The sequence below is a fragment of the Fringilla coelebs genome, assembly GCF_963513975.1.
Source record: "Fringilla coelebs genome assembly, chromosome: 38".
NCBI classification, from domain to species: Eukaryota; Metazoa; Chordata; class Aves; order Passeriformes; family Fringillidae; genus Fringilla; species Fringilla coelebs.
This window is the reverse complement of record NC_140064.1, coordinates 160,742-187,949: the sequence shown is the minus strand read 5'-3', so window position 1 is coordinate 187,949 and position 27,208 is coordinate 160,742. Positions and strand designations below refer to the sequence as shown.

The 27,208-nt window shown below is 58.9% G+C and overlaps 1 protein-coding gene across 1 annotated transcript in view; it reads left to right on the top strand.

The window, feature by feature from the left end:
* Positions 1-27,208, top strand: part of LOC311164843 (retinal guanylyl cyclase 1-like) — a gene marked incomplete at both ends in the record, with an annotated part of 39,089 nt that extends 11,881 nt beyond the window's left edge. The window contains 17 exons of the mRNA XM_084224470.1: positions 824-901; positions 2,342-2,422; positions 4,554-4,730; positions 9,345-9,501; positions 10,477-10,626; positions 11,241-11,389; positions 13,495-13,658; positions 14,792-14,984; positions 17,668-17,842; positions 18,692-18,790; positions 21,506-21,600; positions 23,397-23,482; positions 26,502-26,580; positions 26,631-26,673; positions 26,736-26,792; positions 26,884-26,972; positions 27,134-27,208. Coding sequence (XP_084080596.1) covers positions 824-901; positions 2,342-2,422; positions 4,554-4,730; positions 9,345-9,501; positions 10,477-10,626; positions 11,241-11,389; positions 13,495-13,658; positions 14,792-14,984; positions 17,668-17,842; positions 18,692-18,790; positions 21,506-21,600; positions 23,397-23,482; positions 26,502-26,580; positions 26,631-26,673; positions 26,736-26,792; positions 26,884-26,972; positions 27,134-27,208 — 1,947 coding nt within the window. The remainder of the gene's footprint in view (positions 1-823; positions 902-2,341; positions 2,423-4,553; positions 4,731-9,344; positions 9,502-10,476; positions 10,627-11,240; positions 11,390-13,494; positions 13,659-14,791; positions 14,985-17,667; positions 17,843-18,691; positions 18,791-21,505; positions 21,601-23,396; positions 23,483-26,501; positions 26,581-26,630; positions 26,674-26,735; positions 26,793-26,883; positions 26,973-27,133) is intronic.

The window sequence follows — 27,208 nt, the reverse complement described above, 5'->3', positions numbered from 1 at the left end:
TTGACAGCTATCCCTGCCTCCTGGGGAATGATTGACAGCTAGCCCCGCCCACGGGGTGCTAATTGACAGCTGTGCCCCGCCCCCGGGGCAATGATTGACACCTGGCCCCGCCCCCGGGGTGCTGATTGACAGCTGGCCCCGCCCCCCGAGGTGCTGATTGACACCTGGCCTCGCCCCCCCGGGGTGCTGATTGACAGCTGGGCCCGCCCCCGGGGTGCTGATTGACAGCTGGTGCCACTTTGGGGTGCTGATTGACAGCTGGCCCCGCCCCCCGCACTGATTGATAGCTTTGCCCCACCCCCAGGTGCTGATTGGCAGCTAATCCCCACCCCCGGGGTGCTGATTGACAGCTGTGCCCCGCCCCCGGGGTGCTGATTGACAGCTGGCCCCGCCCCCCGGGGTGCTGATTGACAGCTGGCCCCGCCCCCCGGGGTGCTGATTGACAGCTGGGCCCGCCCCCCACACTGATTGACAGCTGGTGCCACCTCGAGGTGCTGATTGACAGCTAATCCCCACCCTTGGGGAATGATTGACAGATGGCCCCGCCCCCCGGGCACAGATTGACAGCTGGCCCCGCCCCCACTCTGATTGACAGCTGGCCCCGCCCTCCACGCTGATTGACAGCTAGCCCCGCCCTGTGGGTGCTGATTGACAGCTGGCCTCGCCCCCCGGGGTGCTGATTGACAGCTGATCCCCACCCCTGGACAATGATTGACAGTTGGCCCCGCCCCCCGGGCAATGATTGACAACTAGCCCCGCCCCCGGGTTGCTGATTGGCAGCTGGCCCCGCCCCCCACGCTGATTGACAGCTGCTTTCCCGCAGGATCCCGCCAGGGCCAGCAGCAACCTGCCCCTGCTGCTGCTGCTGTTTAACCAGCAGGGCCTTGTCGCCTCCGTGCAGGTAAGCGCCAAAAACCCCAAATCCACCCCAAAAACCGCCCCAGGCACCCCCCGAACCCAGCCTGGCCCGAGCCACCCCGAAACTGTCCCAAATTCACCCCAAAACCTCCCAAACTCACCCCAAAACTGACCCAAATTCACCCCCAAACCTCCCAAATGCATCCCAAACTGACCCAAATCCACCCCAAAACCTCCTAAATCCACCCAAATCCACCCCAAAAACCGCCCCAGGCACCCCCCGAACCCAGCCTGACCCGAGCCACCCCGAAACTGCCCCAAACTCACCCCAAAACTGACCCGAATTCACCCCCAAACCTGACCCAAATCCACCCCAAAACCTCCCAAATCCACCCCAAACCTGACCCAAATTCACCCCAAAACCTCCCAAACTCACCCCCAAACTGACCCAAATCCACCCCAAAACTGACCCAATTCACCCCAAAACTGACCCAAACTCACCCCAAAACTGACCCAAACTCACCCCAAACCTGACCTAAACTCACCCCAAAACCTCCCAAATTCACCCCAAAACTGACCCAAACTCACCCCAAAACCTCCCAAACTCACCCCAAAACCTCCCAAACTCACCCCCAAACTGACCCAAATTCACCCCAAACCTGACCTAAACTCACCCCAAAACCTCCCAAATTCACCCCAAAACCTCCTAAATCCACCCAAATCCACCCCAAAAACCGCCCCAGGCACCTCAAAACCCAAACCCGGCCCGAGCCACCCCAAAACCTCCCAAATTCACCCCAAAACCTCCCAAATGCATCCCAAAACCTTCCAAACTCACCCCAAACCTGACCCAAATTCACCCCAAAACTGACCCCAGGCACCCCCAGACCCCAACCCGGCCCCCAAACCTCCCAAATTCACCCCAAAAACCGCCCCAGGCACCCCCCGAACCCAGCCCGACCCGAGCCACCCCAAAACTGACCCAAATTCACCCCAAAACCTCCCAAACTCACCCCAAAACCTCCTAAACGCACCCCAAAACCTCCCAAACTCACCCCAAAACCTCCCAAATTCACCCCAAAACCTCCTAAATCCACCCAAACTCACCCCAAAACCTCCCAAACTCACCCCAAAACTGACCCAAATTCACCCCAAAACCTCCTAAATCCACCCAAATCCACCCCAAAACTGACCCCAGGCACCCCAAACCCCCAGGTGTGTCCCCAGCTGTCCCCAGCTGTCCCCAGCTGTCCCCAGGTGTGTCCCCAGCTGTCCCCAGCTGTCCCCAGCTGTCCCCAGGTGTGTCCCCAGCTGTCCCCAGCTGTCCCCAGGTGTGTCCCCAGCTATCCCCAGCTGTCCCCAGCTGTCCCCAGCTGTGCCCAGGTGTGTCCCCAGCTGTCCCCAGGTGTGTCCCCAGCTGTCCCCAGCTGTCCCCAGCTGTCCCCAGCTGTCCCCAGGTGTCTCACCCCGCCCCTCCCCCCAGGGTGACTGGGTGTGGCTGAAGAAGTTTCCGGGTGACCAACACACCGAGGTGAAACCGGCCACCAAGCTGACCTTCTGCAAGGTGGGGCTTGGGGACATCCGGGGGGACATCGGGGGGACATTGGGGGGACATGGGGACACCAGGGGGACATGGGGACATTGGGGGGGTTGGGGACACTGGGGGACATGGGGACACCAGGGGGACATGGGGACATTGGGGGGGTTGGGGACATTGTGGGGCTTGGGGACATCCGGGGGACATCGGGGGGACACTGGGGGGACATGGGGACACTGGGGGGGTTGGGGACATTGTGGGGGTTGGGGACGTTGTGGGGCTTGGGGACACCGCAGGGACATGGGGACATTGGGGGGACATGGGGACATTGGGGGGCTTGGGGACATCCCCGGGGGGGGACACATCTGGGGGGGTCATGGGGACATGGTGGGGTGTTGGGGACATTTGGGGGGGTTGGGGACACTGGGGGGGTTGGGGACATTGGGGGAGCTTGGGGACATTGGGGGGACATGGGGACATTGGGGGGACATGGGGACATCGGGGGGACATGGGGACACTGGGGGGTTTGGGGACACCAGGGGGCTTGGGGACACCAGGGGGCTTGGGGACACTGGGGGGGACATGGGGACACTGGGGGGACATGGGGACATTGGGGGGTTTGGGGACACCGGGGGGCTTGGGGACATGGGGACACCAGGGGACATGGGGACACTGGGGGGGATATGGGGACATCCAGGGGGGCTTGGGGACATGGGGACATGGGGACACTGGGGGGCTTGGGGACATTGGGGGGACATGGGGACACCGGGGCCTTGGGGACACCGTGGGGACATGGGGACACCAGGGGACATGGGGGGGCTTGGGGACACTGGGGGGACTTGGGGACATCATGGGGCTTGGGGGGGGCTTGGGGACATGGGGACACTGGGGGATCATGGGGACATTGGGACATCTGGGGGGTTGGGGACATGGGGACATTGGGGGGCTTGGGGACACTGGGGGGCTTGGGGGCATTGGGACATCCGGGGGGTTGGGGACATGGGGACATTGAGTGAGGTTAGGGACATTGAGGGGCTTTGGGGACATTGAGGAGGGTTGGGGACATTGGGGGGACATGGGGACATCCCGGGGGGTTGGGGACATCCCAGGGGGGTTGGGGACATCCCGGGGGGGTTGGGGACATCGTTGGGTCACCGTGGTCAAGGTTGGGCCGTGGTGATCCATGGCTGGGCCGTGGGAACATGATCGGGTTGTCCCCACCCCCTCCCGGTGTCCCCTCCTGGTGTCCCCTCCCTGTCCCCGTGTCCCCTTCTGGTCCTGGTGTCCCCTCCCGGTGTCCCCTCCCTGTCCCCATGTCTCCGTGTCCCCATCTCGGTGTCCCTGTCCCCGTGTCCCCGTCCCGGTGTCCCTGTCCCCGTGTCCCCATCCCAATGTCCCCGTCCTGGTGTCGCCGTCCTGGTGTCCCCGTCCCCGTGTCCCTGTCCCGGTGTCCCCTCCCTGTGTCCCTGTCCCTGTGTCCCCATCCCGGTGTCCCCGTCCTGGTGTCCCTGTCCCGGTGTCCCCTCCCTGTGTCCCTGTCCCTGTGTCCCCATCCCGGTGTCCCCGTCCTGGTGTCCCTGTCCCGGTGTCCCCTCCTGGTGTCCCCTCCCTGTCCCCGTGTCCCCATCCCGGTGTCCCTTTCCCCGTGCCCCGTCCTGGTGTCCCTGTCCTGGTGTCCCTGTCCCGGTGCCCCCTCCCTGTCCCGGTGTCCCCTCCCGGTGTCCCCTCCCTGTCCCTGTGCCTCCGTCCTGGTGTCCCCATCCCTGTGTCCCCATCCCCGTGTCCCTGTCGCCATGTCCCCGTCCCCGTGTCCCCATGTCCCCGTGTCCCCGTGGGTGTTCCTGTCCCGGTGTCCCCTCCCTGTCCCGGTGTCCCCTCCCTGTCCCGGTGTCCCCGTGTCCCTGTGTCCTGGTGTCCCTTCCCGGTGTCCCTGTCCCCGTGTCCCCGTGTCCCCATGTCCCTATCCTGGTGTCCCTGTCCCCATGTCCCCGTGTCCCGGTGTCCCTGTCCCCGTGTCCCCTCCCTGTCCCGGTGTCCCCTCCCTGTCCCCGTGTCCCCTCCCCATGTCCCCATGTCCCCGTGTCCCTATCCTGGTGTCCCCTTCCCGGTGTCCCCTCCCTGTGTCCCCGTGTCCCCGTGTCCCCTTGGGCGTCCCCAGCTGCGGGACCTGCGCCACGAGAACGTGAACCTGTTCCTGGGCTTCTTCCACGACTGCGGCATCTTCGCCATCGTCTCGGAGCACTGCTCGCGCGGCAGCCTGGAGGACCTGCTGCGCAACGAGGACATGAAGCTCGACTGGATGTTCAAGTCCTCGCTGCTCATCGACCTCATCAAGGTGACCACCGAGGTGGCCGCGGTGGCCACGGGGTGGCCGTGGTGGTCTGGTGGCCATGGAGTGGTCATTGGAGTGGTCAGTGGTGGTCTGGAGGCCATGGAGTAGTCATTGATGGTCTGGTGGCCATGAGTTGGTCATTGGGGTGGTCATCGTGGTGGTGGCGGCCATGGAGTGGTCATTGGTGGTCTGGTGGCCATGGAGTGGTCATTGGTGGTCTGGTGGCCATGGAGTGGTCATTGGGGTGGTCATCGCGGTGGTGGTGGTCATGGAGTGGTCATGGTGATGGTGGTGGCCATGGAGTGGTCATTGGTGGTCTGGTGGCCATGGAGTGGTCATTGGTGGTCTGGTGGCCATCAGGTGGTCATTGGTGTGGTCTGGTGGCCATGGAGTGGTCATTGGTGGTCCGGTAGCCATGGTCATTGGGGTGGTCATTGGGGTGGTCATTGGTGGTCTGGTGGCCATGGAGTGGTCATTGGGGTGGTCATCGTGGTGGTGGCGGCCATGGAGTGGTCACTGGTGGTCCGGTGGCCATGAGTTGGTCATTGGTGTGGTCATCGCGGTGGTGGTGGCCATGGAGTGGTCAGTGGTTTTCTGCTGGCCATGGAGTGGTCATTGGGGTGGTCATCGCGGTGGTGGTGGCCATGGGGTGGTCATTGGTGGTCTGGAGGACATGAGTTGGTCATGGAAGTGACCATTGGGGTGGTGGTGGCCATGGAGTGGTCATTGGTGGTCTGCTGGCCATGGAGTGGTCATTGGTGGTCTGGTGACCATGGAGTGGTCATTGGTGGTCTGGTGGCCATCAGGTGGTCATTGATGTGGTCATTGGAGTGGTCATTGGGGTGGTCATCAGGGTGGTCATTGGGGGGGTCATCGGGGTGGTCTGGTGGCCATGGGGTGGCTGCGGCAGCCTGCAGGACCTGCTGCGCAACGAGGACATGAAGCTCGACTGGATGTTCAAGTCCTCGCTGCTCATCGACCTCATCAAGGTGACCACGGCGGGGTCTGGTGGCCATGGAGGTGGCCGTGGTGGCCACGGGGTGGCCGTGGTGGTCTGGTGACCGTGGAGTGGTCAGTGGTGGTCTGGTGGCCATGAGCTGGTCATGGAAGTGACCATTGGGGTGGTGGTGGCCATGGGGTGGTCATTGGGGTGGTCGTGGCCATGGTGGTCTGGTGGCCATCAGGTGGTCATTGGGGTGGTCACTGGGGTGGTCTGGTGGCCATGGAGTGGTCATTGGGGTGGTCATTGGGGTGGTCATCGCGGTGGTGGTGGTCATGGAGTGGTCATTGGTGGTCTGGTGGCCATCAGGTGGCCATGGGGTGGTCATGCTGATGGTGGTGGCCATGGAGGTGTCCACGGTGGTCTGGTGGCCATCAGGTGGTCATTGGGGTGGTCATTGGGGTGGTCATTGGGGTGGTCATTGGGGTGGTCATTGGGGTGGTCCGGTGGCCATCAGGTGGTCATTGGGGTGGTCATCGGGGTGGTCTGGTGGCCATGGGGTGGCCGCGGCAGCCTGCAGGACCTGCTGCGCAACGAGGACATGAAGCTCGACTGGATGTTCAAGTCCTCGCTGCTCATCGACCTCATCAAGGTGACCACGGCGGGGTCTGGTGGCCACCGAGGTGGCCGCGGTGGCCACGGGGTGGCCGCGGTGGTCTGGTGGCCATGGAGTGGTCATTGATGGTCTGGTGGCCATGGGGTGGTCATTGGAGTGGTCAGTGGTGGTCTGGAGGCCATGAGTTGGTCATTGGGGTGGTCATCGCAGTGGTGGTGGCCATGGGGTGGTCATGGTGATGGTGGCCATAGAGTGGTCATTGATGGTCTGGTGGCCATGACTTGGTCCTGGAAGTGACCATTGGGGTGATGGTCATGGGTGTGGTCATGGTGATGGTGGTGGCCACGGGGGTGGCCATGGTGGTCTGGTGGCCATGGAGTGGTCATTGGTGGTCTGGTGGCCATGGAGTGGTCATTGGTGGTCTGGTGGCCATCAGGTGGTCATTGGGGTGGTCATTGGTGGTCTGGAGACCATGAGTTGGTCATGGAAGTGACCATTGGGGTGGTGGTGGCGATGGGGTGGTCATTGGTGGTCTGGTGGCCATGGAGTGGTCATTGGGGTGGTTGTGGCCATGAGTTGGTCATAGAAGTGACCATTGGGGTGATGGTGGCCATGGGTGTGGTCATGGCCATGGTGGCGGCCATGGTGGTGGTCATGGAGGTGGCCATTGGGGTGCTCATGGCCATGGGGTGGTGATGGTGATGGTGGTGGCCATGGGTGTGGTCACTGGGGTGATGGTGGCCATGGGTGTGGTCATGGCCATGGTGGCGGCCATGGTGATGGTCATGGAGGTCGTCATTGCCATGGGTGTGGCCTTGGTGGTCTGGTGGTCACGGGGTGGTCATGGCCATGGTGGTGGCCACAGGGTGGCCTTGGTGATGATGACCACGACCGTGATGACCACGAGCTCTGCACTCATGGCATTGGTGACCACGGCTGACCATGATGTTGATGACCATGGCCATGCTGACCGTGCCCTTGATGACCATGGCTATGTTGACCATGACGTTGATGGTTGACCATGGCCATGCTGACCATGATGTTGATGACCATGCCATGGTTGACCATGCCATTGTTGGTTGACCGTGGCCATGCTGACCATGACATTGATGGTTGACCATGGCCATGCTGACCGCGCCATTGGTGGCTGACTGTGGCCATGCTGACCATGATGTTGATGGTTGACCACGCCATGCCGTTGATGGTTGACCATGCCATTGTTGACCATGGCCATGCTGACCATGAGTATGATGGTTGACCATGATGTTGACGATCATGGCCACGCTGGCCATGACGTTGATGGTTGACCACACCATGACGGTGATGGTTGACCATGCCATTGCTGGTTGACCGTGGCCATGATGACCATGCCATTGATAGTCAACCACGCCATGCCGTTGATGGTTGACCATGCCATTGTTGACCATGGCCACGCTGACCACGATGTTGATGGTTGACCACACCACGATGTTGATGGTTGACCATGCCATTGGTGGCTGACGGTGGCCATGCTGACCATGAGGTTGATGGTTGACCATGCCATTGGTGGCTGACGGTGGCCATGCTGACCATGCCATTGGTGGTTGACCATGGCCATGCTGACCATGGCGTTGATGGTTGACCACGCCATTGTTGACCATGCTGTTGATGGTTGATGATGCCATTGTTGACCATGCCATTGGTGATTGACCATGGCCATGCTGACTGTGCCGTTGATGGTTGACCACACCATGACGTTGGTGGTTGACCGCGCCATTGGTGGCTGACGGTGGCCATGTTGACCATGACGTTGATGGTTGACCATGGCCATGTTGACCATGCCATTGGTGGTTGACCATAGCCATGCTGACCGTGCCGTTGATGGTTGACCACGCCATTGTTGACCACGCCATTGACCACGCCATTGGTGGTTGACCATGGCCATGCTGACAACACCATTGTTGACCGCACCATTGGCGGTTGACCGTGGCCATGCTGACCATGATGTTGATGGTTGACCACACCATGACGTTGATGGTTGACCACGCCATTCTTGACCACGCCATTGGTGGTTGACCATGGCCATGTTGACCGTGCCATTGGTGGTTGACCATGGCCATGCTGACCATGCCATTGGTGGTTGACCATGGCCATGCTGACCATGGCGTTGATGGTTGACCACACCATGACGTTGATGGTTGACCATGCCATTGGTGGCTGACGGTGCCCATGTTGACCATGACGTTGATGGTTGACCATGGCCATGCTGACCGCGCCATTGGTGGCTGACCATGGCCATGCTGACCACACCATTGGTGGCTGACCATGGCCATGCTGACCACGCCATTGGTGGTTGACCGTGGCCATGTTGACAATGACGTTGATGACCAGGGCCATGCTGACCATGCCATTGATGGTTGACCATGCCATTGTTGGCTGACCGTGCCATTGGTTGACCATGGCCATGCTGACCATGACGTTGATGGTTGACCACACCATGACGTTGATGGTTGACCACGCCATTCTTGACCACGCCATTGGTGGTTGACCATGGCCATGCTGACCACGATGTTGATGGTTGACCACGCCGTGCCGTTGATGGTTGACCATGCCATTGTTGACCATGGCCACGCTGACCACGATGTTGATGGTTGACCACACCATGACATTGGTGGTTGACCGTGCCATTGTTGGTTGACTGTGGCCATGCTGACCATGACGTTGATGGTTGACCACACCATGACATTGATGGTTGACCACACCATGACGTTGATGGTTGACCACACCATGCCATTGCTGGTTGACCGTGGCCACGCTGACCATGATGTTGATGGTTGACCACACCATGACGTTGGTGGTTGACCGTGCCATTGTTGGTTGACTGTGGCCATGCTGACCATGACGTTGATGGTTGACCATGACATTGTTGACCATGGCCACAATGACCATGACGTTGATGGTTGACCACACCATGATGTTGATGGTTGACCACACCATGACGTTGATGGTTGACCACACCATGACGTTGATGGCTGACCACGCCATTGGTGGCTGACGGTGGGCGTGGCCGTGTCGCCGGCAGGGCGTGCGGTACCTGCACCACCGGGACGTGGTGCACGGGCGGCTCAAGTCGCGGAACTGCGTGGTGGACGGGCGCTTCGTGCTCAAGGTCACCGACCACGGCTACAACCAACTGCTGGAGGCGCAGCGCGTGCCGGCCCCGCCCCCCCAGCCCCACGGTGAGCGGGGCGGGGCCGCGGGGGCGTGGTCTCGTGGGCGTGGCATCACGGAGATGAGATCGTGGGCGTGGCATCAATGGTGGGGCCTCGTGGGTGTGGCATCGAGGGTGCGGCCTCACGAGTGGGACCCCGTGGGTGTGGTCTTGTGGGCGTGGCATCGTGGGTGGGGTCAGAAGGGTGTGGTGTAAGGGGTGTGGCCTCATGGGTGTCCTCTCATGGATGCGGCATCATCAGCGCGGCATCAAGGGTGTGGTCTCGTGGGCGTGGCATCATGGGTGTGGCTCTGTGGGGGGGGTCTCAGGGGTGTGGCGTCATGGGTGCAGCCTTGTGGGTGTGGCCTCGTGGGCGTGGCATCATGGGTGTGGTATAATGGGTGTGGTATCATGGGTGTGGCTTTATGGGTGTGGCCTGGTGGGCGTGACCTCCAGAGAATTAATGGGGACTCTGTGGGGGTGGGGCTTTGGGGTAGGTGTGGCCAATGGGGCAGGGCTAAAAGGAAGGGTGTGGCTTCACTGAGGGAAGGGGCGGGGCCTCAGGGATGGGTGTGGCCTGTGGAAAGGGACAGAGCCTTTGATTTAGGGGTGTGGCCTTTGGGTTAGGGGTGTGGCTTTTTGTTTAGGGCCTATGGGTGTGTGGGGCATGGAGGGGCGGGGCTTACAGTGTGGGTGTGGCCACAACCAACCCGACCCAATTAAGGTGGGGTCTTCTTGGAGAGGGCGTGGCCTATCCATTCATTGGTGCCACCACCGCTGGCTGGTGGCCATGTGAAAGGGGGTGTGGCTTGCATGAGAGGGGGCGTGGCCCACAACTCACACACCCCCATGTGGGCGTGGCTTCAAGCTGGGCATGCCTGGGGACGTGGCCACACCCCTTAAGCATCTTCCCATTGGGCACCGGCTTGGGGTGGGCGCGGTCTATGGGGGTGGGCGTGTCTCATGCCGAGTGGGCGTGTCCGAGCGTGGCCCCGCCCCCCAGAGCGGCTGTGGACGGCGCCGGAGCTGCTGCGGGACGAGGCCCTGGAGCGCCGCGGCTCCTTCCGGGGCGACGTCTACGGCATCGGCATCATCATGCAGGAGGTGATCTGCAGGAGCCCCCCCTACTGCATGCTGGGGCTGCCCCCCGAAGGTGCGACCCCAAAACCGACCCCAAAAACGAGATCCTCACCCCAAAAACCCCCTGAGCCCCCCCCCTGCATGCTGGGGCTGCCCCCCGAAGGTGCGACCCCAAAACCCCAAAACTGACCCCAAAAAACCCCATAACTGACCCCATAACTGACCCCAAACCCCATAACTGACCCCACAACTGACCCATAACTGACCCCGTAACTGACCCCATAACTGACCCCAAACCACCCTGGGTGACCCCGAGTGACCCCAGTGACCCCGAGTGACCCCAGTGACCCTGAGTGACCTTGAGTGACCCCATAACTGACCCCATAACTGACCCCATAACTGACCAATAACTGACCCCAAAAACCCCATTACTGACCCCAAACTGACCCCAAACAACCCAGGGTGACCCCAAATGACCCTGAGTGACCCACAGTGACCCCGAGTGACCCCAGTGACCCCAAATGACCCCAGTAACCCCGAGTGACCCCGAGTGACCCCGAGTGACCCCGAGTGACCCCAGTAACCCCGAGTGACCCCGAGTGACCCCGAGTGACCCCAAATGACCCCAAATGACCCCAGTGACCCCGAGTGACCCCGAGTGACCGCGGTGTCCCCCGATGTCCCCAGAGATCATCGAGAAGGTTCAGCGGCCGCCGCCCCTGTGCCGCCCCGCGGTCTCGGCCGACCAGGCCCCGCTGGAGTGCATCCACCTGATGAAGGAGTGCTGGAGCGAGCAGCCCGAGAAGAGACCCACCATCGACCAGGTGTTCGACCAGGTGAGACTCACCTGGACAGGTGTGGGGCACTGGGACCAGTATGGGACCAGTATGGGACTGGTATGGGACTGGTATGGGCTGGAGCGAGCAGCCCGAGAAGAGACCCACCATCGACCAGGTGTTCGACCAGGTGAGACTCACCTGGACAGGTGTGGGGCACTGGGACCAGTATGGGACCAGTATGGGACCGGTATGGGACCAGTATGGGATAATGGGACCAGTATGGGCTGGAGCGAGCAGCCCGAGAAATGACCCACCATTGACCAGGTGTTCGACCAGGTGAGACTCACCTGGACAGGTATGGGGCACTGGGACCAGTATGGGGCACTGGGACCAGTGTGAGACCAGTATGGGACCAGTATGGGGTGATGTAACCAGTACGGGCTGGAGCGAGCAGCCCGAGAAACGGCCCACCATCGACCAGGTGTTCGACCAGGTGAGACTCACCTGGACAGCTGGGACCAGTATGGGACTGGTGAGACCAGTATGGGGCTGGTGTGGGACTGGTGAGACCAGTATGGCTCTCTGTAAGGGTCTCCATGGGGTCTCCATGGGGTTTCCATGGGGTTCCGTGGAATTCTATGGGGTTCTATGGGGTCTCCACGGGGTTCTATAGGCTTCCATGGAATTCTATGGGGTTCTACAGGGTCTCCACAGGGTCTCCATGGAATTCCATGGAATTCCGTGGGGTTCCATGGGATCTCCATGGGGTCTCCATGGGGTCTCCACACCCTATAAATATATTTATTTATTTTTATTTATTTTTATTTATTTTTATTTATTTTTATTTATTTTTATTTATTTTTATTTATTTTTATTTATTTTTATTTATTTTTATTTATTTTTATTTATTTTTATTTATTTTTGGGGTCAGTTCAAGGGCATCAACAAGGGCCGCAAGACCAACATCACGGGATCTCCACACCCTATAAATATATTTATTTATTTATTTATTTATTTATTTATTTATTTATTTATTTGTTTGTTTGTTTATTTTTAATTTATTTTTAATTTATTTTTATTTATTTATTATTTATTTTTGGGTCAGTTCAAGGGCATCAACAAGGGCCGTGAGACCAACACCACGGGGTCTGCATGGAATTCCACGGGATCTCCATGGGGTCTCCACGCCCTATAAATATATTTATTTATTTTTTATTTATTTTAATTTATTTTAATTTATTTTTTGGTCAGTTCAAGGGCATCCACAAGGGCCGCAAGACCAACATCACGGGGTCTGCATGGGGTCTCCATGGAATTCCACGGGGTCTCCACACCCTATAAATATATTTATTTATTTATTTATTTATTTATTTATTTATTTATTTATTTTTAATTTATTTTTATTTATTTATTATTTATTTTTGGGTGAGTTCAAGGGCATCAACAAGGGCCGCAAGACCAACACCACGGGGTCTGCATGGAATTCCACGGGATCTCTGCGGGGTCCCCACGCCCTATAAATATATATATTTAATTTTATTTATTATTTTTATTTTTGGGGTCAGTTCAAGGGCATCAACAAGGGCCGCAAGACCAACACCTCGGGGTCTGCATGGAATTCCGTGGGGTTCTATGGGGTCTCCACGCCCTATAAATATATTTATTCATTTTTATTTATTTTTATTTATTTTTGGGCAGTTCAAGGGCATCAACAAGGGCCGCAAGACCAACATCACGGGGTCTCCATGGAATTCCACGGGATCTCCACACCCTACAAATATATTTATTTGCTTTTATTTACTTTTATTTACTTTTATTTATTTTTATTTATTTTTGGGCAGTTCAAGGGCATCAACAAGGGCCGCAAGACCAACATCACCCCAACGGGGTCTCCATGGAATTCCATGGGGTTCTATGGGATCTCCACAGGGTCTCCACGCCCTATAAATATATTTATTTAATTTTATTTATTTTTATTTATTTTTGGGGCAGTTCAAGGGCATCAACAAGGGCCGCAATACCAACATCACCCCAACGGGGTCTCCATGGAATTCCATGGGGTTCTATGGGATCTCCACGGGGTCTCCACGCCCTATAAATATATTTATTTATTTATTTTCATTTTTATTCATTTTTATTTATTTTTATTTATTTTGGGTCAGTTCAAGGGCATCAACAAGGGCCGCAAGACCAACATCATCGACTCGATGCTGCGCATGCTGGAGCAGTACAGCAGCAACCTGGAGGATCTGATCCGCGAGAGGACCGAGGAGCTGGAGATCGAGAAGCAGAAAACCGACAAACTGCTGACCCAGATGCTGCCGCCGTGGGTCACCGGGGGGCTGGGGGGCGCCCCACGGGGGGCTTGGGGTGTTTGGGGTGGGGGGAGATCGGGATTGGGATGTGGGGCAGGAGAGGGCAACAATGGGGGAGCTGTGGGGCGGGAGAGGGCAGTGGGGGAGCTGTGGGGCGGGAGAGGGCAATGGGGGAGCTGTGGGGCAGGAGAGAGCAATGGGGCAGGAGAGGACAATGGGGGAGCTGTGGGGCAGGAGAGGACAACAATGGGGGAACTGTGGGGCAGGAGAGGACAATGGGGCAGGAGAGGACAATGGGGGAGCTGTGGGGCAGGAGAGGACAATGGGGGAGCTGTGGGGCAGGAAAGGACAATGGGGGAACTGTGGGGCAGGAGAGGGCAATGGGGCAGGAGAGGACAATGGGGCAGGAGAGGACAATGGGGGAGTTGTGGGGCGGGAGAGGACAATGGGGGAGTTGTGGGGCAGGAGAGGACAAAGGGGGAGCTGTGGGGCAGGAGAGGGCAATGGGGCAGGAGAGGGCAATGGGGGAGCTGTGGGGCAGGAGAGAGCAATGGGGGAGCTGTGGGGCAGGAGAGGACAATGGGGGAGCTGTGGGGCAGGAGAGGTCAGTGGGGCAGGAGAGGGCAATGGGGGAGCTGTGGGGCAGGAGAGGACAATGGGGGAACTGTGGGGCAGGAGAGGACAATGGGGCAGGAGAGGGCAATGGGGGAGCTGTGGGGCAGGAGAGGACAATGGGGGAGCTGTGGGGCAGGAGAGGACAATGGTGGGGTTATGGGGCAGGAGAGGACAATGGGGGTCACCAGGGGGAGGTTGGGGTCAGCATTGACCCACTGACCCCACCCAGATCTGTGGGGCAGGAGAGGACAATGGGGTCAACCTTGACCCCCTGACCCCTCCAGCCCTATGGGTCCAAGTGACCCTTGGTGACCCCTGTGGTCAACCCTGACCCACCGACCCCCACGGGTCACCAGTAGCTCCCAGTGGTCACACCGTCCACTCCTTGCCCACCGAGCCACCATGTCCGGTGTGGCTGACCCCCCTGACCCCGCTGCCCCCTGTGTGACCCCGCTGCCCCCCGGGTGACCCCTGTGTGACCCCGCTGCCCCCCGTGTGACCCCCCTGCCCCCCGTGTGACCCCCGTCAGGTCGGTGGCCGAGGCGCTGAAGATGGGGACGCCGGTGGAGCCCGAGTACTTCGAGGAGGTGACGCTGTACTTCAGCGACATCGTGGGCTTCACCACCATCTCGGCCATGAGCGAGCCCATCGAGGTGGTCGACCTGCTCAACGACCTCTACACCCTCTTCGACGCCATCATCGGCTCCCACGACGTCTACAAGGTGACACGGCCGGACACGGGGGTCACGGGGTCAAGGGTGGTCACCTCAGGGTGGTCACTCGGTCATGGAGTCATGGGTGGTCACTCGGTCATGGGTGGTCATCTCAGGGTGGTCACTCGGTCAAGGGGTGATGGGTGGTCATCTCAGGGTGGTCACTCGGTCATGAGATCATGGGTGGTCACCTCAGGATGGTCACTTGGTCACTCGGTCATGGGTGGTCATCTCAGGGTGGTCACTCGGTCATGAGGTCATGGGTGGTCATCTCAGGGTGGTCACTCGGTCATTGGGTCATGGGTGGTCATCTCAGGGTGGTCACTCAGTCATGGGTGGTCATCTCACGGTGGTCACTCGGTCATGAGGTCATGGGTGGTCACCTCAGGGTGGTCACTTGGTCATGGGTGGTCATCTCAGAGTGGTCACTCGGTCGTGGGGTCGTGGGTGGTCATCTCAGGATGGGGGTTGGGGTCAGGGGTGGTGGCTACAACGTGACCATGGCAGTGGTGGCCACGGTGGTCACTTGGTCATAGGGTCATAGGTGGTCACCTCAGGGTGGTCACTGGGTCATGGGTGGTCACCTCAGGGTGGTCACTCAGTCATGGGTGGTCACCTCAGGGTGGTCACTCAGTCATGAGGTCGTGGGTGGTCATCTCAGGGTGGTCACTCAGTCATGGGTAGTCATCTCAGGGTGGTCACTCGGTCATGGGTGGTCACCTCACAGTGGTCACTCGGTCATGGGTGGTCATCTCAGGGTGGTCACTCGGTCAGGGGGTCATGGGTGGTCATCTCAGGGTGGTCACTCAGTCATTGGGTCATGGGTGGTCACCTCAGGGTGGTCACTCGGTCACTCGGTCATGGGTGGTCACCTCAGGGTGGGGGTTGGGGACAGGGGTGGTGGCCACAGTCAAGGTGCACCATGGTCAAGGTGACCTCATGGAATTGGTCAAGGTGACCTCATGGCCATGGTCAAGGTGACCTCATGGAATTGGTCAAGGTGGCCTCAAGGCCATGGTCAAGGTGACCTCAGGGCCATGGTCAAGGTGACCTCATGGCCATGGTCAAGGTGACCTCAGGGCCATGGTCAAGGTGACCTCAAGGCCATGGTCAAGGTGACCCCATGGCCATGGTCAAGGTGACCTCAAGGCCATGCTCAAGGTGACCCCATGGCCATGGTCAAGGTGACCTCAAGGCCATGGTCAAGGTGACCCCATGGAATTGGTCAAGGTGACCTCATGGAATTGGTCAAGGTGACCCCATGGCCATGGTCAAGGTGACCTCAAGGCCATGCTCAAGGTGACCCCATGGCCATGGTCAAGGTGACCTCAGGGCCATGGTCAAGGTGACCTCAGGGCCATGGTCAAGGTGACCTCAGGGCCATGGTCAAGGTGACCTCATGGCCATGGTCAAGGTGACCCCATGGCCATGGTCAAGGTGACCCCATGGCCATGGTCAAGGTGACCTCAAGGCCATGGTCAAGGTGACCCCATGGAATTGGTCAAGGTGACCTCATGGAATTGGTCAAGGTGACCCCATGGCCATGGTCAAGGTGACCTCAAGGCCATGCTCAAGGTGACCCCATGGCCATGGTCAAGGTGACCTCAGGGCCATGGTCAAGGTGACCTCAAGGCCATGGTCAAGGTGACCCCATGGCCATGGTCAAGGTGGCCTCAAGGCCATGGTCAAGGTGACCTCAGGGCCATGGTCAAGGTGACCTCAGGGCCATGGTCAAGGTGACCCCATGGTCAAGGTGACCCCATGGAATTGGTCAAGATGACCCCATGGCCATGGTCAAGGTGACTTCATGGAATTGGTCAAGGTGACCTCAGGGCCATGGTCAAGGTGACCCCATGGAATTGGTCAAGGTGACCCCATGGAATTGGTCAAGATGACCCCAGGGCCATGGTCAAGGTGACCCCATGGGCTTGGTCAAGGTGACCCCATGGCCATGGTCAAGGTGACCCCATGGGCTTGGTGAAGGTGACCCCATGGCCATGGTCAAGGTGACCCCATGGCCATGGTCAAGGTGACCCCATGGAATTGGTCAAGGTGACCCCATGGCTGTGGTCAAGTTGACCCCATGGCCATGGTCAAGGTGATCCCATGATCAAGGTGACCCCATGGTCAAGGTGACCCAATGGAATTGGTCAAGGTGACCTCAAGGCCATGGTCAAGGTGACCCCATGGAATTGGTCAAGGTGACCTCATGGAATTGGTCAAGATGACCCCATGGTCAAGGTGACCCCATGGAATTGGTCAAGGTGACCCCATGGGCTTGGTCAAGGTGACCCCATAGCCATGGTCAAGGTGACCCCATGGAATTGGTCAAGGTGACCTCATGGCCATGGTCAAGGTGACCTCAGGGCCATGGTCAAGGTGACCCCATGGTCAAGGTGACCTCAGGGCCATGGTCAAGGTGACCCCATGGTCAAGGTGACTCCATGGCCATGGTCAAGGTGACCCCATGGCCATGGTCAAGGTGACCCCATGGAATTGGTCAAGGTGACCTCAAGGCCATGGTCAAGGGGTCAAGGTGACCCCACGTTGATCCAACCCACTCTCTCACCATTGGCCACCACCATCGGCCACGCCCACCCCACAATCCCCCTGCTGCCCCCTCCAAGCTCTCAGGTGCGTCCCGGTGGGCGTGTCCACCCCCTGACCCGCCCCCTGCTGCCCTCCCGGCCAGGTGGAGACCATCGGCGACGCCTACATGGTGGCCTCGGGGCTGCCCAAGCGCAACGGCAACCGGCACGCCGGCGAGATCGCCAACATGTCCCTGGACATCCTCAGCTCCGTCGGCACCTTCAAGATGCGCCACATGCCCGAGGTGCCCGTGCGCATCCGCATCGGGCTGCACTCGGGTACGGCCCCGCCCCCCGCGCCCCATTGGCTGCCCTGGCCACGCCCCGACACGCCCCGGTCGCGCCCCACGTGGTGGTCCAAGGTTGGGTGATGGCGCCTTGGCCAATGGTCAATGGGGCGCGTTGGGTGGGGCCTGGGGGTTGTGAGGTGGTGGTCACGCCCGGTGGGCACGCCCTTTGAGGTCACGCCCACCTTGTGGTTGGGTGATGGCCACACCCCTTATTGGCCACGCCCAACTTGGCCGCTGCTCAATGGCCACACCCAACTCGGCCAACGTTTAATGGCCACGCCCAACTTGGCCACGCCCAACTTGGCCAACGCTCAATGGCTACGCCCTTCTTGGCCAAAGCTCAATGGCCACGCCCTTCTTGGCCACACCCAACTTGGCCGACGCTCAATGGCCATACCCAACTTGGCCAACGTTTAATGGCCATGCCCTTCTTGGCCACGCCCAACTTGGCCAACGCTCAATGGCCACACCCAACTTGGCCAATGGTCAATGGCCACGCCCAACTTGGCCAACGCTCAATGGCCACGCCCAACTTGGCCAATGCTCAACGTGGTTGCGACCCATTGGATCAATCTGAGCCACTCCCCTTCTAGGACACGCCCCAAAGACCACACCCACTGTGACCACACCCTCATTGGCCGCACCCATCTATGACCACACCCAACTTGGCCACACCCCATTGGCCACACCCAACTCCTTGGCCAACTCTCAATGCTCTTCGCCTGTTGACCCAACCCCTTCCACGACCTGACCCCTTTGTGACCCCGCCCATTTGTGACCCCGCCCATTTGTGACCCCGCCCATTTGTGACCACGCCCATTTGTGGCCCCGCCCCCAGGGCCGTGCGTGGCGGGCGTGGTGGGGCTGACCATGCCCCGGTACTGCCTGTTCGGGGACACCGTCAACACCGCGTCACGCATGGAGTCCACCGGGCTGCGTGAGTGACACCGGGACAGGGGACACTGATGGGGACAGGGATGGGGACAGGGGACATGGCTGGGGACAGGGGACAGGGATGGGGACATGGGGACATGGCTGGGGACAGGGACAGGGGACACCGTCAACACCGCGTCACGCATGGAGTCCACCGGGCTGCGTGAGTGACACCGGGACAGGGGACAGGGATGGGGACAGGGGACAGGGATGGGGACAGGGGACATGGGGACATGGGGACATGGGGACATGGGGACATGGGGACATGGGGACAGGGGACACCGTCAACACCGCGTCACGCATGGAGTCCACCGGGCTGCGTGAGTGACACCGGGACAGGGGACAGGGGACAGGGGGACATGGGGACATGGGGACAGGGATGGGGACAGGGATGGGGACAGGGACAGCAGACACCGTCAACACCGCGTCACGCATGGAGTCCACCGGGCTGCGTGAGTGACACCGCGACAGGGGACACTGATGGGGACAGGGGACAGGGGACAGGGATGGGGACATGGGGACAGGGATGGGGACATGGGGACATGGCTGGGGACAGGGATGGGGACAGGGGACACAGGGACAGGGGACACTGTCAACACCGTGTCACGCACGGAGTCCACCGGGCTGCGTGAGTGACACCGGGACAGGGGACAGGGGGACATGGGGACATGGGGACAGGGACATGGGGACAGGGATGGGGACAGGGGACATGGGGACAGGGATGGGGACAGGGGACACAGGGACAGGGGACACACGGACAGGGATGGGGACATGGGGACATGGGGACAGGGATGGGACAGGGATGGGGACACAGGGACATGGGGACAGGGGACACCGTCAACACCGCGTCACGCATGGAGTCCACCGGGCTGCGTGAGTGACACCGGGACAGGGGACACTGATGGGGACAGGGGACAGGGGACACGGGGACAGGGATGGGGACATGGGGACAGGGATGGGGACATGGGGACATGGCTGGGGACAGGGATGGGGACAGGGGACACAGGGACAGGGGACACTGTCAACACCGTGTCACGCATGGAGTCCACCGGGCTGCGTGAGTGACACCGGGACAGGGGACAGGGGACAGGGGGACATGGGGACATGGGGACAGGGATGGGGACAGGGATGGGGACAGGGACAGCAGACACCGTCAACACCGCGTCACGCATGGAGTCCACCGGGCTGCGTGAGTGACACCGCGACAGGGGACACTGATGGGGACAGGGGACAGGGGACAGGGATGGGGACATGGGGACAGGGATGGGGACATGGGGACATGGGGACATGGCTGGGGACAGGGATGGGGACAGGGGACACAGGGACAGGGGACACTGTCAACACCGTGTCACGCACGGAGTCCACCGGGCTGCGTGAGTGACACCGGGACAGGGGACAGGAGACATGGGGACATGGGGACAGGGACATGGGGACAGGGATGGGGACAGGGGACATGGGGACAGGGATGGGACAGGGATGGGGACAGGGGACACAGGGACAGGGGACACACGGACAGGGATGGGGACATGGGGACATGGGGACAGGGGACACCGTCAACACCGTGTCACGCATGGAGTCCACCGGGCTTCGTGAGTGACACCGGGACAGGGGACAGGGATGGGGACAGGGGACAGGGGACACGGGGACAGGGATGGGGACATGGGGACAGGGATGGGGACATGGGGACAGGACAGGGACAGGGGACAGGGATGGGGACAGGGATGGGGACATGGCGACAGGAACAGGGACAGGGGACAGGGATGGGGACATGGGGACAGGAACAGGGACAGGGGACAGGGATGGGGACACGGGGACAGGACAGGGGACAGGGATGGGGACACGGGGACAGGGGACAGGGACAGGGGACAGGGATGGGGACACGGGGACAGGGGACAGGGATGGGGACATGGGGACAGGACAGGGACAGGTGACACGGCCATCGGGGGGATTTGGGGATCTTCTGGGGGTTTTCCTTTAATTTTTGGGGCGTTTTTGGGTTTTTAATTTGATTTTTTGGGGGATTTTGTTGGTTTGGTTTTTTTTTCAGATCTACGGCGGTTTTGGGGTTTTTTTGGGGGTTTTGGGGTGGTTTGGGGGTTTTGGGGTTATTTTGGGGTGGTTTTGGGGTTTTTTGGGGTGGTTTTGGGTTTTTGGGGTTTTTTGGGTTATTTTGGGGTGGGTTTGGGGTTTTGGGGTTATTTGGGTTATTTTGGGGCGGTTTTGGGTTATTTTGGGGTCATTTTGGGGTGGTTTTGAGGTTTTTTTGGAGTGGTTTGGGTTATTTTGGGGTTTGTGGGGTTATTTTGGGATGGTTTTGGGTTTTTTTGGGTTATTTTGGGGTGGTTTGGGGTTTTTTTGGGGTGGTTTTGGTTTTTTTGGTTTATTTTGGGATGGTTTAGGGGGTTTTGTGGTTATTTTGGGGTTTTTTGGGTTATTTTGGGGTTTTTTTGATTCTTTTGGGGTTTTTTTGGTTATTTTGGGTTTTTTTGGTTCTTTTGGGGTAGTTTGGGGTTATTTTGGGGTGGTTTTGGGTTTTTTTGGGGGTCTCTGACCCCGATCTCCCCCCAGCCTATCGCATCCACGTGACCCAGCGCACTGGGGGGGCTGTGGGGTCGGTTATGGGGATTTTGGGGTTTTTGGGGTTTTTTGGGGTGGTTTTGGGGTTTTTTGGGGTTCTTTTGGGGTTTTTTTGGGGTCTCTGACCCCGATCTCCCCCCAGCCTATCGCATCCACGTGAACCAGCGCACGGTCGCCATCCTGCTCTCGCTGCAGGAGGGGTTCAAGGTCGACATCCGCGGCAAAACCGAGCTCAAGGTCAGCCCGAAAATCCCAAAAATGCCCAAAATACCCCAAAAAACCCCGCAAATGCAGCTCCAAATACCCCAAAACTGCCTGGAAAATCCCAAATCTGCCCAAAATACCCCAAAAAACCCCGCAAATGCAGCTCCAAATACCCCAAAACTGCCTGGAAAATCCCAAATCTGCCCAAAATACCCCAAAACCCCCACAAATGCAGCTCCAAATGCCCCAAAACTGCCTGGAAAAATCCCAAAACTGCCCAAAATACCCCCAAAAACCCCGCAAATACAGCTCCAAATACCCCAAAACTGCCTGAAAAACCTCAAATAGAGCCCAAAATACCCCAAAACAGCCCCATATGTGACCCTATACCTGACCCCATACATGACCCCATACCTGAAACTATAACTGACCCCGTACCTGACCCCATACCTGACTGACCCCATACCTGACCCCATAACCCCATACCTGACTGACCCCATAGCTAACCCCATAACTGACCCTGACCCTATAAATTCCATAGGGTAAGGGAGTGGAGAACACCTATTGGCTGTGCCCATACCTGACCCCATACCTGACCCCATACCTGACCCCATACCTGACTGACCCCATACCTGACCCCATACCTGACCCCGTACCTGACCCCATACCTGACCCTATAACTGACCCTATACATTCTATAGGGTAAGGGAGTGGAGGACACCTATTGGCTGTGCCCATACCTGACCCCATAACCCCATACCTGACCCCATAACTGACCCTGACCCTACACATTCTATAGGGTAAGGGAGTGGAGGACACCTATTGGCTGTGCCCATACCTGACCCCATAACCCCATACCTGACCCCATAACCCTATACCTGACCCTATAACTGACCCTACACATTCTATAGGGTAAGGGAGTGGAGGACACCTATTGGCTGTGCCCATACCTGACCCCATACCTGACTGACCCCATACCTGACCCCATAACCCCATACCTGACCCCATACCTGACCCCATAGCTGACTGACCCCATAACCCTATACCTGACCCTACACATTCTATAGGGTAAGGGAGTGGAGGACACCTATTGGCTGTGCCCATACCTGACCCCATACCTGACTGACCCCATAACCCTATAGCTGACCCTATAACTGACCCTGACCCTACACATTCTATAGGGTAAGGGAGTGGAGGACACCTATTGGCTGTGCCCATACCTGACCCCATAACCCCATACCTGACCCCATACCTGACCCCATAACCCTATACCTGACCCTATAACTGACCCTGACCCTACACATTCCATAGGGTAAGGGAGTGGAGGACACCTATTGGCTGTGCCCATACCTGACCCCATACCTGACTGACCCTATACCTGACCCCATACCTGACCCTATAACTGACCCTACACATTCTATAGGGTAAGGGAGTGGAGGACACCTATTGGCTGTGCCCATACCTGACCCCATACCTGACTGATCCCAGATCTGACCCCATAGCTGACTGATCCCAGATCTGACCCCATAGCTGACCCTATAACTGACCCTACACATTCTATAGGGTAAGGGAGTGGAGGACACCTATTGGCTGTGCCCATACCTGACCCCATAACCCCATACCTGACCCCATAGCTAACCCCATAACCCTATACCTGACCCTATAACTGACCCTACACATTCTATAGGGTAAGGGAGTGGAGGACACCTATTGGCTGTGCCCATACCTGACCCCATAGCTGACCCCATAACCCCATACCTGACCCCATAGCTGACCCCATAACCCTATACCTGACCCTATAACTGACCCTGACCCTACACATTCTATAGGGTAAGGGAGTGGAGGACACCTATTGGCTCGTGGGCCGTGAGGGATTCACCAAACCCATCCCCACCCCCCCCGACCTCCTGCCGGGGTGAGTGCGGCTGATGTGGGGTCGGGTTATGGGGTCAGGGGTTATGGGGTCAGGGTTATGGGGTTATGGGGTGTTATAGGGTCAGGGGTTATGGGGTTATGGGGTCAGGAGTTATGGGGTCAGGGGTTATGGGGTTATGGGGTCAGGAGTTATGGGGTGAGTGCGGCTGATGTGGGGCTGATATGGGGTCAGGGGTTATGGGGTCGGGGTTATGGGGTTAGCAGTTATGGGGTTATGGGGTGTTATAGGGTCAGGGGTTATGGGGTTATGGGGTCGGGGTTATGGGGTTATGGGGTCAGGGGTTATGGGGTGTTATAGGGTCAGGGTTATGGGGTGAGTGCGGCTGATGTGGGGTCGGGTTATGGGGTTATGGGGTGTTATAGGGTCAGGGGTTATGGGGTCATGGGGTTATGGGGTGAGTGGGGCTGCTGTGGGGTCGGGGTTATGGGGTCGGGTTATGGGGTCAGGGTTATGGGGTTATGGGGTTTGGGGTTATGGGGTGTTATAGGGTCAGGGGTTATGGGGTCGGGTTATGGGGTTATGGGGTGTTATAGGGTCAGGGTTATGGGGTCAGGGGTTATGGGGTCAGGGGTTATGGGGTTATGGGGTCAGGGTTATGGGGTGAGTGGGGCTGCTGTGGGGTCAGGGGTAATGGGGTTATGGGGTTATGGGGTGTTATAGGGTTAGAGGTTATGGGGTGAGTGCGGCTGATGTGGGGTCGGGTTATGGGGTCGGGGTTATGGGGTGCTATAGGGTCAGGGGTTATGGGGTGAGTGGGGCTGCTGTGGGGTTAGGGGTTATGGGTTATGGGGTCAGGGGTTATGGGGTCAGGGGTTATGGGGTCAGCAGTTAGGGGTTATGGGTTATGGGGCTATGGGGTGAGTGGGGCTGCTGTGGGGTCGGGGTTATGGGGTGTTTCGGGTCAGGGGTTATGGAGTTAGCAGTTATGGGGTTATGGGGTCGGGGTTATGGGGTTTGGGGTTATGGGGTTATGGGGTGAGTGGGGCTGATATGGGGTCAGGGGTTATGGGGTCGGGGTTATGGGGTTTGGGGTTATGGGGTGAGTGGGGCTGATATGGGGTCAGGGGTTATGGGGTTGGGGTTATGGGGTTATGGGGTCAGGGTTATGGGGTTATGGGGTCAGGGTTATGGGGTTATGGGGTGAGTGCGGCTGCTGTGGGGTCGGGTTATGGGGTCAGGGGTTATGGGGTCAGGGTTATGGGGTGAGTGCGGCTGATGTGGGGCTGCTGTGGGGTCAGGGGTTATGGGGTTATGGGGTGTTATAGGGTCAGGGGTTATGGGGTCAGGGTTATGGGGTTATGGGGTGAGTGGGCTGCTGTGGGGCTGCTGTGGGGTCGGGGTTATGGGGTGTTACAGGGTCTGGGGTTATGGGGTCAGGGGTTATGGGATCAGGGGTTATGGGGTTATGGGGTCAGCAGTTATGGGGTTATGGGGTTTGGGGTTATGGGGTTATGGGTTATGGGGTGAGTGGGGCTTATGTGGGGTCGGGGTTATGGGGTTATGGGGTCAGGGGTTATGGGGTGAGTGGGGCTGATGTGGGGTTGGGGTTATGGGGTCAGGGGTTATGGGGTCAGGGGTTATGGGGTTATGGGGTCGGGGTTATGGGGTTATGGGGTGAGTGCGGCTGATGTGGGGTTATGGGGTTATGGGTTTATGGGGTGAGTGGGGCTGATGTGGGGCTGATGTGGGGTCAGGGGTTATGGGGTGTTTTGGGTCAGGGGTTATGGGGTTAGCAGTTATGGGGTTATGGGGTCGGGGTTATGGGGTTTGGGGTTATGGGGTTATGGGGTGAGTGGGGCTGATATGGGGTCAGGGGTTATGGGGTCGGGGTTATGGGGTCAGGGGTTATGGAGTCAGGGGTTATGGGGTAATGGGGTCAGCAGTTATGGGGTTATGGGGTTTGGGGTTATGGGGTGAGTGGGGCTGATATGGGGCTGATATGGGGTTGGGGTTATGGGGTTATAGGGTCAGGGTTATGGGGTGAGTGGGGCTGCTGTGGGGTCGGGGTTATGGGGTGTTACAGGGTCTGGGGTTATGGGGTCAGGGGTTATGGGATCAGGGGTTATGGGGTTATGGAGTCAGCAGTTATGGGGTTATGGGGTTTGGGGTTATGGGGCTATGGGTTATGGGGTGAGTGCGGCTGATGTGGGGTTGGGGTTATGGGGTCGGGTTATGGGGTCAGGGTTATGGGGTGAGTGCGGCTGATGTGGGGTTGGGGTTATGGGGTCAGGGGTTATGGGGTCAGGGGTTATGGGGTCAGGGGTTATGGGGTTTGGAGTTATGGGGTGAGTGGGGCTGATGTGGGGTCGGGGTTATGGGGTCAGGGTTATGGGGTTATGGGGTTTGGGGTTATGGGGTGTTATAGGGTCAGGGGTTATGGGGTCGGGTTATGGGGTCAGCAGTTATGGGGTTATGGGGTCAGGAGTTATGGGGTGAGTGAGGCTGCTATGGGGTCGGGGTTATGGGGTTATGGGGTTTGGGGTTATGGGGTGAGTGGGGCTGCTATGGGGCTGCTATGGGGTCGGGGTTATGGGGTTATGGGGTCAGGGGTTATGGGGTTGGGGTTATGGGGTCGGGGTTATGGGGTCGGGGTTATGGGGTTGGGGTTATGGGGTCGGGGTTATGGGGTTGGGGTTATGGGGTCGGGGTTATGGGGTTGGGGTTACGGGGTTATGGGGTCAGGGGTTATGGGGTTATGGGGTCAGGGTTATGGGGCTATGGGGTGAGTGGGGCTGCTGTGGGGCTGGGGTTATGGGGTGTTATAGGGTCTGGGGTTATGGGGTTATGGGTGGGGCTATGGGCGGGGCTATGGGGTGTGGTCATGCGACAACAATAAGACCGGGGTGAAAATCCCCAAAAAAACCCAAACCCCCCCAAAAAACCTCCCAAAACCCCCAAAACCCCACCAAAAAACCCTCCAAAAAATCCCAAAAATTCCAAAAACCCCAAAACCCCCCAAAAAACCCCAAACCGGCCCGAATTTGCCCCAAACGCCCAGGGCCAGCAACCACGGGATCAGCCTGGACGAGATCCCGGCCGAGCGGCGCCGCAAGCTGGAGAAGGCGCGGCCGGGCCAGGTGCTGAAATAGCCCCGCCCACCAGGTGAGCAGGCCACGCCCACCGCCAGAAACCCCGCCCTCATCGAGCCACGCCCACACGGTTAACAGAGTGTAAGCCCCGCCCCTTTGGGCAATGGCCGTTGGGTTAGAATGATCATAAACCACGCCCCCAGATGAGACGGCCACGCCCACAGGGAGAAACCCCGCCCACATCAAGCCCCGCCCACAAAGTGAGCGGGGAAATAAACCACGCCCCCATGGACCACTCCCATTGGGTTAGAAAGGGTATAAACTCTGCCCACTCCGGGCCACGCCCACCAGGTGAGCAGGGACATAAACCACGCCCCATTAGGCCACGCCCACCAGGTGAGCAGGGACAAACCCCACCCCCAATGAGCCACGCCCATTGGGTGAGAAAGGAGGTAAGCCCCGCCCCTCATTAGGCCACACCCCCTGATATGAGACACTCTGACCATGCCCTGCCGTGGCCACACCCCTCCACTGGCCACACCCACTCCCTTTCATCCACCTATCCCCTCCCTAGCTCATTTGCATCTCATTATCCCCACAGCTGCAGGCGGCCTTGCCCCGCCCCCGAGGGGCGGAGCCAATGCAGATTGGCCGCCGAGGGACCCAGCCCTGGTGA